General features: G+C 38.0%; 1 protein-coding gene across 1 annotated transcript in view; it reads right to left on the reverse strand.

Moving 5' to 3' along the window:
* The window catches only part of Copg2 (COPI coat complex subunit gamma 2), a 124751-nt gene that overhangs the window by 80940 nt on the left and 30219 nt on the right, over positions 1–13592 (reverse strand). The window contains exons 6-9 of the mRNA XM_038318942.1: positions 8224–8299; positions 6559–6651; positions 5226–5312; positions 4005–4162 (exon numbers count right to left, since the gene is read on the reverse strand). Coding sequence (XP_038174870.1) covers positions 4005–4162; positions 5226–5312; positions 6559–6651; positions 8224–8299 — 414 coding nt within the window. The remainder of the gene's footprint in view (positions 1–4004; positions 4163–5225; positions 5313–6558; positions 6652–8223; positions 8300–13592) is intronic.

Raw genomic sequence — 13592 nt, forward strand, 5'->3', positions numbered from 1 at the left:
CTGGGCCCTTTGGTGTGAGAGAGGATCTTTATGAAGTAGGAAAAGCTTACGCAGATCTCAGTGACTTAGACCAGCATGAAAAGAGTGTCCATAAAGTAAGAGCATCCTAGGGATGAGAAAATGATAAAGCAAAAGAAGAGGTCTGTCTGGGTTACTCGAAGACAAATGTGGCAGGATTTGTGTCAAGCTACAGTTCCTAAGTAAGAATTGATAAAATCAAATTCTGTGCTAAGGATCTTCTGGAAGGCTTTGAAGTCCAAGGAGCAGTCCACAGAAGAACAATAATACAGGTGAAGATAACCAAGCAGTTCCAAGGGTGATCAAAACCTCAGTTACTAAGGAGGTGCATTTCCCTCCAGCAAAAGGTTACACTAGGAGTTTACATGGTTTGCCCATTTGGGAACCCACCTCCTACAGCCAGGTGTTGTGAATGGAGAGCCCAAAAGCTGCAGCTACATCCACCATGCCAGACTAGGTCCTCTCTGACCCAGAAAGCTAACAGGTACAGCAAGGGAGAGCAAGACCACAGTCCCCTTTAGCTTTGGGTGTAGGTTTAAATAGACTAGGCCAGGCCCACTGAGTTTATCAGGTTTATCAGAGAAATATAGGGAGGCTCAGTGGAAGACCTCTAGGAAATGTAAATTAATAGCTCAAAGGAAAGGTCTGAAGGTTAAGAATTAATTAAGTTAGCACCTCCTGTCCACACTTTGTATTCAACTCAGATCTGTGGAGGAAGCAACTGATACAAATGGATAGAATTTTTCCATGCTATATTAGAAGTTGCTTAAGTTCTCCTTTAGTATCTTCTTATTTGCAAACTTCTGGGGTCAGCTGACACTTGCTCAGAACAGATGACCAGGCACTTTGATAGTGCTTCCCTAAGATTATCTGTGTAACCCCACTATCTGTTATGGGATGGTAGTTTAGCATGTTGCCTTGTCCTGCCCACCCTCTGGAAAAGGTTTTGTTTTAAAGATGACACAGTGCTGACCTCTGAGTGTTTTGCAGATTTGGAAAGTCACTGGAGAGACAATTAGGTGCAAGGGTACTTCCACCTACCTTACGACCCTACCAAGGCTGGGTTAACTGGTAGGGAAACAAAGCCAAAAGGTATCTTACAAGAGTGAAAATGGACACTCCCAGAGTCCATAAAGTTACTGAATGAAAACCAGGGGTAGATTACCTTCCTGTGAATTGTTGGCTAGGGAAGCGCCTGAGACCCCCTCAAATCATGAAGGCTATTGCTGCTGCTATTGGCTGTATCCCAGCACTAGACGGTAAGATCCTATTGATGAAGACAATTCATGTATATACTTTGACTACAGGAATGGAAAAATAAAGCTGAGACTGAACAGGAGGCTTACACCTTGCTAGCTAGCTTTCGTAGTGCCAGAAGGGGCCAGGGAGGCTGCTGGTGATGAAGAACTGTCATCAACATTCCTGCTTGGCTACAGACCCTCAGTGTTGAAACAGCAATATGCCAGGCAGGATACGCCTGTTTGTGTAATAGTGGCTTGGCTATTGTGAGTAAGACCAACTGATTTAAGTAAATCCAACTGATTTAAGTCCTTCTCCACAAAAGGGAGTTTCATGTCAGATACTCTAAGCCAGGACAAAAATCTGTAAATAGGGAGGTCATGGGTACCAATAAGGAAGCAAGTCCTATGGTTTTTCTAGATAGATGTGATGTGCCTATCAAACTGCCTCCTAAACGTGTGTTTTATAGATAGATCATTGTTGTAAGCCTCAACCCATAACCACTGGTGAAGCTCCTGAGAAGAAGAGCCTATTACTGTGGCATGGTGGTCTATTTCTTAGTCACAGTGAAGTTCTATAGTCACCCCCTCCAAGGCTCAGAGATCATTACAGAAGGGAGAGTGGGAAGAATGTCTATCCGGCCCAGTCAAAGTTAGAGGTGGAATGTCATGTTAACAGTCTCTTCCAATACTGAAACATTCCATCCTGCAGGGAAGCTTCTTAAGTAGGAAGGTAATAACTCAAAATAGTTTCAGGAAGTTCCTGAAACTGACCAGATTCACTAGGTCCACTCTCTGCCAGATTAAGTAATGGGAACAGAGCTACAAAGAAGACTCAGACAATCTGAGCTACAGAGAAGACTCTCAGAGGAGAAAAGCTACAAAGAAGTATCTGACACCAACCACCTGCCTGGAAGAAGCTTAAACTAGAGTCACGTGGAAAGGACACTGTCCAAGCTGTTGAGCTGCCTGCTGGTTATGCAGTGTGCTCCAGGTTCCCATCTTTTATGAGCTGTTAGTCATGCTGGGGTGGGCCCTGATAGTGCAGCTTTGAGTCATTTCTGTGCCTTTAAGTAACCTTCCACCATAATCCTGTAAAACTCATTCATTCATGAAACTGAACTTTAGTGGTATCTGTACTTTGGTTTGTCCTCAGTTCCCTATCTGGGGGTGACTAGATGTGTATATTATGTCTCACCAGGAAAAGTTTTGTCACACAACAGAGGAGTAGTATGATAAGCATCAGAAACACCTGATTACCTTGACATATCTGTAGACAGATGTTTGCACAGCCAAATGTTTAAAGAATCATAACACGTAACACTATGTAACACTATCAGCTTGGGGTTTCAGTTGTTACAAAAGGCTTGTATGTAAACTACATTAGATATGGTCAAGAATAATACTTTGTTCTTTAGTAATTTGTCCACTTTACTGTCAATGTACTTGACTTAAAACATTGCAATAATTCTGACAGATAAATTCAAAGTTAAGGAAACTAAGTTCTAGAGATGATAAGCTGTTTAAGTCACAAGAGCCAGTTACTACCAGGATCAAATTCTAGTCAGATGTATAACATCTAAAAGCATAACTATTCCATCTATCAGGTATAAATATGCCTTTCATGTTAAAAGAATAGGAAACTGCCAGATTACTATACTGGATTCCAAAAGTTCTAAGAGCTGTAAAGTCAGTCTCAACTATCAAAAAGCACTCTCATGAAAAAGTTTATCTACCATAATTAGGAAAGGTACCCTAAGGTGAAACTATTACTGAAGTTACTGTTAACTAGCAATGGTCATCAGTGAATTTGTTTCTAATACTTTTTCTTCATTAAAGTCACACTGTTCTTGCCTCTTTAACTATTAAACTCAAGCATTGCATATAAAAGTATAGTACAGACTGGCATAAAATAATACTTAAAAGAAAAATAAAGAAAATAGCAAGTCTTTTCTGTTAAGAGAAGCCAGTAGCTAACTTTGGGCTCAGCTGTTTTGGTTTTAATCAAATTCAGCACACTACAGTCACAGCTGACACGAAAGACAGATTATTACGCTTCCCTTCTCAGCAATGCTTTGAACGCAACTAGTCTAGAGATCTTAGTGTTAAGAGATCAAATGAGAAAGCTCTTAAAATTAAGCCATAACTGGCCAGGTAGTAATGCAGCACTAGGCAGGCTGAGGCAAGAGAGGCTAACCTGGAGAGATCCTGTCTATAAGTTAAAAAGAAAAACCATAGCCATTTGGGATGAGGAGCCTTCTTTGTTCCAAGTTTGCTGTACCTTGAAAGATCCCTACCCTCTTTCTGTTCTCCCCCACATCCTCTAGGGCTGCTACAATATTATTGCTAAGTCCACCTCTAAAGCACTTTTACATAGTGACCCTGGGCAGATCATCCAATTTAGTATATCAACATTCTCTCTTATAAAAATACAAGATATACAAGATCATTCTTAATATCGCTCCTAGATATCATATTCAATCATCTGTACAACTTATGATCAATAGTATTTTTGTCCACCATTAGTTTGTAGGTATATTATTAATAATCACTATATATATATATATGTGTGTGTGTGTGTGTGTGTGTGTGTGTGTGTGTAAACATTAAAGTAAAAAAAAATCTTTTTAATCTGTAAAGTCAGTGCTTTCCTAAAAATATTCATGGAAGAAATAAATTCCTTTATGATGGGCAGTGACAGATGAGGTGCATGGCGTGTGAGTGAAGCCGGCTCAGCTGGGGACTTACCCGTCCTCACTTTCTTTCAGTAAGCGACTGGCAATTCTAATCAGCAGACAGTGTGCAAACTGTGATTTGAGACCACATTTGGTGAATTTATTTAACATCTTGGAGACAGCGAGGCGATCATTCTTCCTAAGGTGATAAAGCACTCCCAATGCATGGTACTAAGAACAGGAAAAAGTGCACCATGAGCTCAGGGCGATGATAAGACACCTACAGGAAAGACAACTGCATGGACCTGGACAAAATACAGTATCTTTTTATATGAAATTAAACACAGGGAACAATAAAAATGAATCTAATTTACTTCAGAAGTTTTAAATTCAAAGTAGACAAGTAAGAAAGGGACTTCAGACAATCTGAAGCTAAATCTAGTGGTTTCAACACTGGCTTACACCCTCAGATCCAAGGTTCTGCCAGTGTAACAGATTTACTTACTTATAAACAGGGTTTGTTGGATTTCTCAGGTTGGTCTCAAACTCATGAACTCAAGTGATCCTCCTACCTCAGCCTGCTGAGTGCTGGGACCATAAGTACATTCCACTGTACCTGGTTCAAGGCCCCTTCAAGTGGCTTTAAATCTGTTACCACCTTAACAAAGGATTAATCTCCTAAAGTAGGTTAGGAGAGTGTCATCATCCTGATGCTTTGTATAAAAGTACAATGATCAGAATTAGACCAATAGATAGATGTCTTTGAAAAGAAAAATGACTGTTTTCCACATTATTAAATATGCTAAAATAAGAAGCTGTAAATATTAATACTTGGTCAAACATATACAGAGACTTCACACAAAACCACCAGTTAAAAATTTGATCCTATTTCTTTAGGTAAGAATAGCCTACTAAATATCTTAAGATCTTTTTAATAAAATGTTTTAATGTTTTACACAGTAAAATTGACTATTTTTACAATAGCTATCATCAACACCTAAGAAACAGAGTTTCCTTTTACACAAATTATTTTCAAGTGAAAGACTGGAAAGCATTGTGAATCCCTTTGCAATAAGCATGTCTGTGTACTACTGAAAGAACAGTCTTCCCTGAACACTCCTACCTATTTTCTACCAAACACTTGAAAGCCAATGGAAATAATCAAAATTTGTAAGATACCTAGTAGATAAAATGACTAACTAATAAGTGGATTAATATGTCAAAAACTGACTTTAATATTGGATAATCAGTACTTTGTTCTGAAAGAGAAGACAACAAGACTCAGAGACAGTACCTGCACCATAATATTGTCACTTGATGCGGCTTCTTGGGCTTCATTCACCCATCGCTTCACCACATCACAGCTTATCTTCATCATGTGCTAGTTAAGAAAACAGGGAGAATATATAATGCATGATCATTACACATTAGAAATGTGAGTTAAATTTCTTGCAAAATTACTAAAAGACATTTCCCAAACACTGAAAATATTGTTTCATTTTGAGTCTACAATGTCTCTATTCCTAGGACAACTATAAACTAATTTTTTTTCTCGATATCTCTTTGCAAAGTAATAAACAAACACCCATTCCTTTGTGAGCTGAAAGAAGCAAGCTAAAGAAAGCAACAAAAGGGGGAAAAATACAAAATGTACTTAAATAATGTTAATATAAGCTTTACTTCCAGAAAATTCCACTGGAAGAAAGAGACAGACTATGATATCACCTTGGTCTAAAGCCTGATCCATGACACCCTAGAATCCGGCAGTCTTGTAATTTCAGTGCTCTAATGATTTGAATGCATGTGGGGGTGCATGTGGGGGCGAGGTGTTGTGGGTGGGTGTGCACATGTATACAGAGGCTAGAGGTCAAACTTATTTTTCGAAGCAAGATCTCTCACTAGGACTTGGGACCTGACAATTGTCTAGACTGGCTAGCTGGTGAGCTCCAGAAATCTGCCTCTCCCCACCCCCAGACCCCCAGAGCTGGAATTACAAGCATATGCCCCATGCATGTCTTTTTATGTGAGTTCTGAAACTCTGACTCAAGTCCTCATGCTCACTGGCAAGCATTTAATCAACCAAGCAGTCTTCCTAGTTCCACATTCCCTGATTTTAACCAAATGCAATGTGTAAGGTTGTAATGAATAATTTTGTTTTGATGAAAGGAGAAAGAAAAGCTATTACTGAAACAAAAGGTCACTTCTTGAAAGGAAATTCTGAAGCGGTAAGGGAGACTTTAAAGGACATAGATAGATACAGGAAACCAAGGAGAGCTAAGGACAAAGAGGCAAAAGGCAAACATATGGGACACAAAGGAAGAACATAAAAACCAACGCTCTTTCTTTACTGTTCATTGCTCTTATCTTACGCACCACCTTCAGTAGGTGCACAATTTTCAGGTTCCCCAAAGCTTCCAGGTTCCCCAAAGCTTCCAAACATGGAAAGTTCAAGTTTTTATTGCTCATTAAAACTGAACAGTATTCTTCTAAATAAAACACAGCTGGATAAAGTAACAGGATGTACACACATTTTTGACTGTTTTTCTTGTGAGAGAACAATAGTGGAATTTATGTTTTAACTAGAAACAAGATCATGTATAAGAAACAGCTGCTGCCTCATCACTTACTAAGGAAGATACAAGTGCTGAACTGGATACACTGGAGACTTTATCCACAATGGCCTGCTTCATGTATCTTTCAATAGCTTGCAACATTGTTCCCTAATAACATTTAAAAAGAAAAAGTTGTTAAAATCATTCATTTAAAATAACTACCCACAAAAAATGTATGAAAACTGGCCATATATGTGTTCTGTATAAATATTCATTTTGCAATAAAAGATTATATATAGTAATATCCTAGAGAACAGAACTCAATCAGTACACACGTGCGCATGTGCTCTCTCTCTCTCCTCCCCCTCTCTCTCTCTCTCTCTCTTTCTCTCTCTCTCTCTCTCTCTCTCTCTCTCTCACACACACACACACACACACACAGAAAGTGTATATGCATGTATGTGTGTGTTCAAGATCAACCTGAGCAAATTAGTTAGACTCTGTCTCCCACTAAAAAGAAAGAAAGAAAAGAAAATTCCTATATGGGAGTGGAGGCTCCTTCTGAAATCTTGAAGATGGTTAGATATTTCTGTACAAAAAGTACATTTTCTACATCTTGAACAATTCTACACATCAAATGCAATTTCTGATTATTTTAAGGCATAAGAAATTAAACATATAATATACTATTATAGCAAGCCCTCAGCATGGAATACTTTTGGAAATAAGGTTCTTTTACTTCCATGGAAAAGGGCTTTTTGTCCTGGAAGGGTAGTGGCAGATACAAATGAGTAGACGTACTAAGACCAGCATTGAGATTAAAAATAATTTTATTGCGAACAATAATATTTCCGAGTCTTATACTAAGAATACTAAAAAGAAAGCAACAAAATAGTAAGATAGCAAAAATAAATCAAGCTGTTTATATTATTTCTTCTAGTATTTAAATTTATAAGATTTTCAATTTGATCTGGATCAAATTATAAAACACGAAGCAGGTATGGTGATCCACACCTTTAATCTTAGCACTCAGAAGGCTGAGGCAGAAAGATTATGAATTCAAGGTCAGTCTGAGCTATGTAGTGAGTTTATGATTTTATCTCAAAAAAATTATAAACCGTGAAAAGATTGCAATTCAGAGACACACCCAAGCATAAATCTGCTTGGCAATCCTGACCCTTTTAAATTTTCCTTCTCCGAGTTCCTAGAAGAGATAGCTATATAATCTCACCTTTCCACATAGAACAGAATAGATAAGAGTAAACAATTGACCTGGACAAGGTAGACATAATCTACCAGCTTTCTAGTGACTACTCACATATCTACCCTCAAGTATCTGCATCACTGGTAGGTGGTGGACTACCACTGTGGCTAATGGAAACCGCAATGCTGATTTCCTGACAGATGCTCTAGTCCCTCTTTTGTTAAAGGTTTACCTCAAATCCTGAGAGATCTGAGTCTACAATAAAGCTTCTGTAAAAAGGTAGAATGGAATGGGATTTTTGTTTCCTATGTATGATATAACCAAGTATAATAGTTCATGACAGCAAACAGAAAAGAAGAGACTACAATACATAAAAGGAAAAACAAGCTGATGAAGAAAAATACTGGAGTTAATAACATTTCTGGTGGTCACCTTTCTTCACACTGAAGATCCACCAGGTCAGACTTGGGGTCTAGATCTGCATGCTACCTAAAGATAGTCTCCTTTAGCAACCTACTAAAACAAAGAGAACTCACATCTGTGATTCTGCAGAGAGCCCTGATGGCTGGGCCTCGGTACACATCTTCCTTTCCAGTCATGTCCTTGGTCAGACTAAAAGACAAATTAATTAGCATGAATTTAATCAAAATGTTCTCTCCCTAGAGTCCACTACTAACCACTTCCTAATTGTCTTCATAGTGACTTTACCACCACCACCAGTTCAACAAATACTGCCCTGGAAAACATACTCCAATAGGGTGAAAAAGAAAAAACAAACGACAAACAAATAAAAAAAAACGCATAATTTTAAATACAGATAATAAACAATAATAATGATGATAATGGCAATATTATAGAAAGCCCTAGGCTAAAATTTCCCCAAATCCTAAAAAGCCATCAGACTAGAGAAACTTTCTATATGAAATTAACATATGATATGCTCATTCATTCCCTCTTACCGCCTTCTCACCCACAGGTTCCCAAACTGACAACCATCAATGACGTCAGCTCTTTCTGCCAAGCATTAGAAGCAGGCAGATGCTGTGTGCTGAGCTATGTGGTTCCACATCTTTCTTTAAAAGGCTAGCCTTTCATCCTCCTACTCATGTCCTCTACTCATCTATACTACTCCTCAACTGGCAATCAAACTCCCCGTCCCTCTACCTTTCTCAACTCCTCTTCATATCATCTAAAATAGCCACAACTGACTCATTCTGTTAGGACAGTGGGAACAAAAAGTATGAAAAACTGAGAGCCCACTCACTGTTTACTCCTTAAATTATAAAAGCAATTAATTTAACAAGACTGGTTATAAGTATTTAAAAAGATCAGTGAAAAACAAATGTTTTAACACTTGTCTCTCCTCACCCACCAAGTCTTCAATGCCACTTAACTGAGAATAACTTCTTAGTAAGGAAGTTACTAGCACTAACCATAACACCAAGATTTATTAAAATGCTTACCCCTGAATGCTGACCTTTCTTTTTTTACTTAATAATATAACAAGATCCTTCCTAGATTCTCGCTATTTTCTTTTCAAAACAATATTCTTTTGCTTCTTACCAAGTGACTGTATTAGTTAATATTCTAAAAAGAATGGTAATATTGGGTATTTTATCCTGTTTAATGCTTCCCATTAAATTAAGTGCAATGCTGCTATTTAGGGGATCAGACTCAGAACCCTGAACTCACTTTACCACTGAGCTGTATCCCCAGTTTTAAGTTTATGATATACTTTAATTGTCAATGCATTCTTCACCTTTTTCTGTTTCTCAATGTTTTCTTAAAAAAAAAAAAAAGAACAGGCATTGAATTTTGATAATATTCTTTGGATATATAATCATTTAGTTTTTTCCTTTAAATACTAATACAAGACAGTACATGAAGGGAAATCCATGTGTTAAGGAATTGATAAGGGGTGGCCTGAGTTCAATCCCTGAGACCCACATTATATAAGAAGACAATTTACTTCAGAAAGTTGTTCTCTGATCTCCATAAGTGTGCTATTGCATATGTATACCCACACATCTACATACACACATAATTTAAAAATTGATATGATACTTCCTTATTTGATGAATTTTATTTAACAACATAAGATGCTTGTCCTACAGATATGAAATATTATAATTTATTATAATCTCATTGGGTAGCCCAGGCTAGATTCAAATTCACAATCTTCCTTTCTCAGCCTCCCAAATGCTGGGACTGGAGGTTTATACTATATGTGGATTCAATATTATTTGTACGATTTATTTTTTCAAGACAGGACTTCTCTGTGTAGCCCTGGCTGTCTGGAACTTACTCTGTAAACCACGCTGGTCTTGAACTCACAGAGATTCACCTGCTTTTGCCTCCCAAGTGCTGGGAATAATGGCAGGCACCACCACCTGGCTAAAAAGCTTCTAGTAAAACTGGGGTTCTGGAAAACCCTAATATTTGGGAGATAGAGGCAAGCAGAACTCATTCAAGGTGCACAAGGTTCACAATGAGACCCTGTTTCAAACAAAACAAAAAAAAAACGTTAAAAGGAATTAATTTCTACAATTAGTTTTTGTTTAAGTTTTGGCTCAAATCATTCTTCTATATAGCTTAGGCTGGCCTTGAATTTGGAATCCTCTTTGCTAACACTTCCTAAATGCTAACATTAGAGCTGTCCTTCAGCACACCTGGCTGGCTGTACTTTATCTCTCTCTCATTTAACAGACTATACTTAGTGTCAACTGCATCCAATCATTCTGTGTAGCAACTTTTACTTTGAATACTTTCTTTGTTCCTTAGAAGGCAATGCTCTCCAAGAGACTTTTCACAATGATGAGAATGTTCTACATCACTGAATATATTATCTATAGGTTCTTTATTGTTACTGAGCACTCACAATACACGGGAGGAACTAAAGAACTGTGTCTTAAATTCAGCTTCAGTTATGTTCTCTATATAGCTACTTGCTACCTTACTGAACAGAGCTAGAGGTACTGTGCTCTACTAAGTGTTATGCTTTCTTTCTGAAATGTGCAAGGTTTATATTTTAACTTCAGCTCTTTTGTGATTGCCACAAAATTTTAAATAAAAAATTAACTTATAAAACCTAAGAAAAATAATGTACATATCACATCACTTTTGTCTGCTTGCCCATCTCTCCTCAATTTTGAATTTTTGAATTATGAGAAATATTTATAAGCATATGTATAATATTTATATTTGGTTTTAACAATGATTCCTAGAGTAGTTTTATCCTTTCTTTTATAAACTCAGTGTTCACTGCTAACTCATATTCTACAACCTCTAATAGAATTTACTCTTAATTTTAGGATTACTATAATTTGAATTGTAAGAAATGCTCATTGATGTTATGGTCCCTACATTCTTGCAAGTCTGAAAGTCTGATTATTGTCTCTGTTTTGAAATACAACTTGCTTAGCAATTTGTAAAGTACTCTTAAATCTCATTCTTTCTCTTATAGCTTTGTGGACACTATCCCCATTCTTTTATGACACTTAAAATTACCGTGAATGGCTAAAATCAGACTGGGTCAAGTGGTCAGTCTCTGGAATCTATCTCTCCCTGCCCCGTATTCACTATATAGCACAGGCTGACCTGGAACTTGCTATACTGCTCAGGTTGACTTGGAATTCAGTCCCTCTCTTTCAGTTTACAATGTGCTAGGGTTGCAGACATGCACCATCACATCCACGTGACTAGTATTGTCTTTTTCAACAATATAATCTCTCCAAGATGTATTTTAGCACTGGTCATTCTATTGCAATTTTTGTTTGAATGCAATATGCTATTTTAAGCTGTTAATTTCTTTCTTCATAAGCCAAGAATTTTTTTTCCTATTTTATCAATGAATGTTTTGTTTATCTATAAACTAGGTTTGTTTCAGCAATATCAAAGGTTTATCCCTCACTTCCATTGCTACCTTAATTTTTACTTTTTGTTCCACATTACAGTAAGGGTTTATTATATAGCAAATGGTATTCTAGAGACTTGGATATGTTAATGAGCAAAAGGCAAATATTCCTGCCGTCAACAAGTGTATATTCTCACAAGGACAATCTAAGCAATATTTTAGGCTTTGCAGGCTGTAAGATCTCCTCACAGCTACTCAGTTCTACTAAAGTAGCACAAAAACACCCAATCAGAACACACACAGGGGTAGGGAAAATAGTATTCCCAAACCTTAAGCCTAAAAGAAGTTTACATGGTTGGATTTCAAAGTTCTTTAGCACTATTAATTTCATCTTTTTTTTCCCCCTATGCTTCTCCCTTTAAGAATGAGAAAGAGTGTTAAGTGTGATTCTCTGCCCACTCCACCACTGTATTTGGGGAGCACATATGGAGAGACCCGTGGACCTAAGAAACTAGGAAGCACATTATTCTTCACCAGGAGGAAAAAGCCAAGAAACTTGCCCATAACTACATTTTGACAATTTACATGGTAACATCTAGGACTTTTGAGCTAGAGTTGACATCATGGGTTTAGTCTTTGGAGGCTATTATGAGAGGGAGAATTCATTTTACATGTAGGGCAGATGTGAACCTACAGGGACTAGGGGGAAGACCAATCAGCTATATGCAAGGTTCCAAAGATACTCAGGTATTATTCTCTAGAACCTACAAATTTATTTTATGATGCAAAGTTCTTTGTAGATGTGAGTAAAGGTTTTAAGATGGGAGGGATTATGCCAGAACAGTGGGGCAGGCCCCAAATATAATCACAAGCATCCCTCTAAGAGTAAAGCAGGAGCCTGGCACAGGAAGTACAAGATGAGAAGCTGGAGATAGACGATGCAGGCAGCCTCCAGCTAGAGAAGGTAAGCAAACGTCCTAGAGTGGCCACAGAGCAGGCCTTGGCCATACCTCTGACTCCAGCTAAGTGAAACTGCTTTTCAGAGTTGTTCTGTGTATATTGGTATATGATAGGTATATATGTACACATTTGTGTGTATAAGAGTGTATGCCACAGCAAGCATGTGGAAGTCAGAGCAACTTGAAATGCTAGTCCTTGCCTTTCCCCTTGTTTCACTGCCCCACACGCTAGACCAGCTGGCCCACAGCTTCCCATCTAGCTCACTACAGGGAGGCACTGAGGTTACAGATTCTATCCACCAGTCGAACCATGGGGACTCAAACTCAGGTCCTCATGCTTGCATTGCAAATGCATTGCCCGCTGAGTCATCTTCCTAGCCTCATCTGGAAAAGAGCTCTCTGTCCTGTTTTTAAGCCACCAAGCTGTTTAAGTTAGCAGGTTTGTAGTAACTTGCTAAGCAGCAGTAGGAAACAGGCCTGGCATTTTTGTTGTTTCTGAAAAGGATCAATTAATAAACATTTTAGAATTTTGTAGCCTGTATGTTTCCTCAACACTATTCGAATCTTTCATAGTATAAAAGCGGTCATACACAATACATAAAAATGGGTGTGGCGAGTTGGGGAATAATCTCAGTGGTAGCTAGGCAAGCGCAAGGCCCTGGATTCAGTCCTCAGCTCCAGAAAAAAAAATGGGTGTGGCTATATTCAAATAAAATTGTATTTTAAAAGATCAAGCAGTGATTTTAGCCATGGCCCAGAGTTCCCTAAATTATGTTCTGTAAATGTCTTAGCTTCCCTGTGTGTTGGAAAAGGCTTGCTCCAGAAGGCTTATATGGCAATGTGCTGCAGAACTAATAAGCACAGCAAGGGCAGCAGGTTAGCAGGTGAAACCAGTGTCAACAGATTTTCTCCAGTCTGCAACCAGTTATTCAATAAGCAATTGTATGGTTGGGGTATGAAGTGCTATGTCAAAAGACTCATGTGTTAAAGACTCAGTTGCCAGCTAATGGCTTTTGTGATCCTGATGGATTTGTAGTATGATGGCATCATTGAGAGGTGCTTTGAAAGGCATATTCTGTCCCGAACTCTTTTC

This window comes from Arvicola amphibius, chromosome 2, assembly GCF_903992535.2.
Source record: "Arvicola amphibius chromosome 2, mArvAmp1.2, whole genome shotgun sequence".
In the NCBI taxonomy this organism is placed as follows: domain Eukaryota; kingdom Metazoa; phylum Chordata; class Mammalia; order Rodentia; family Cricetidae; genus Arvicola; species Arvicola amphibius.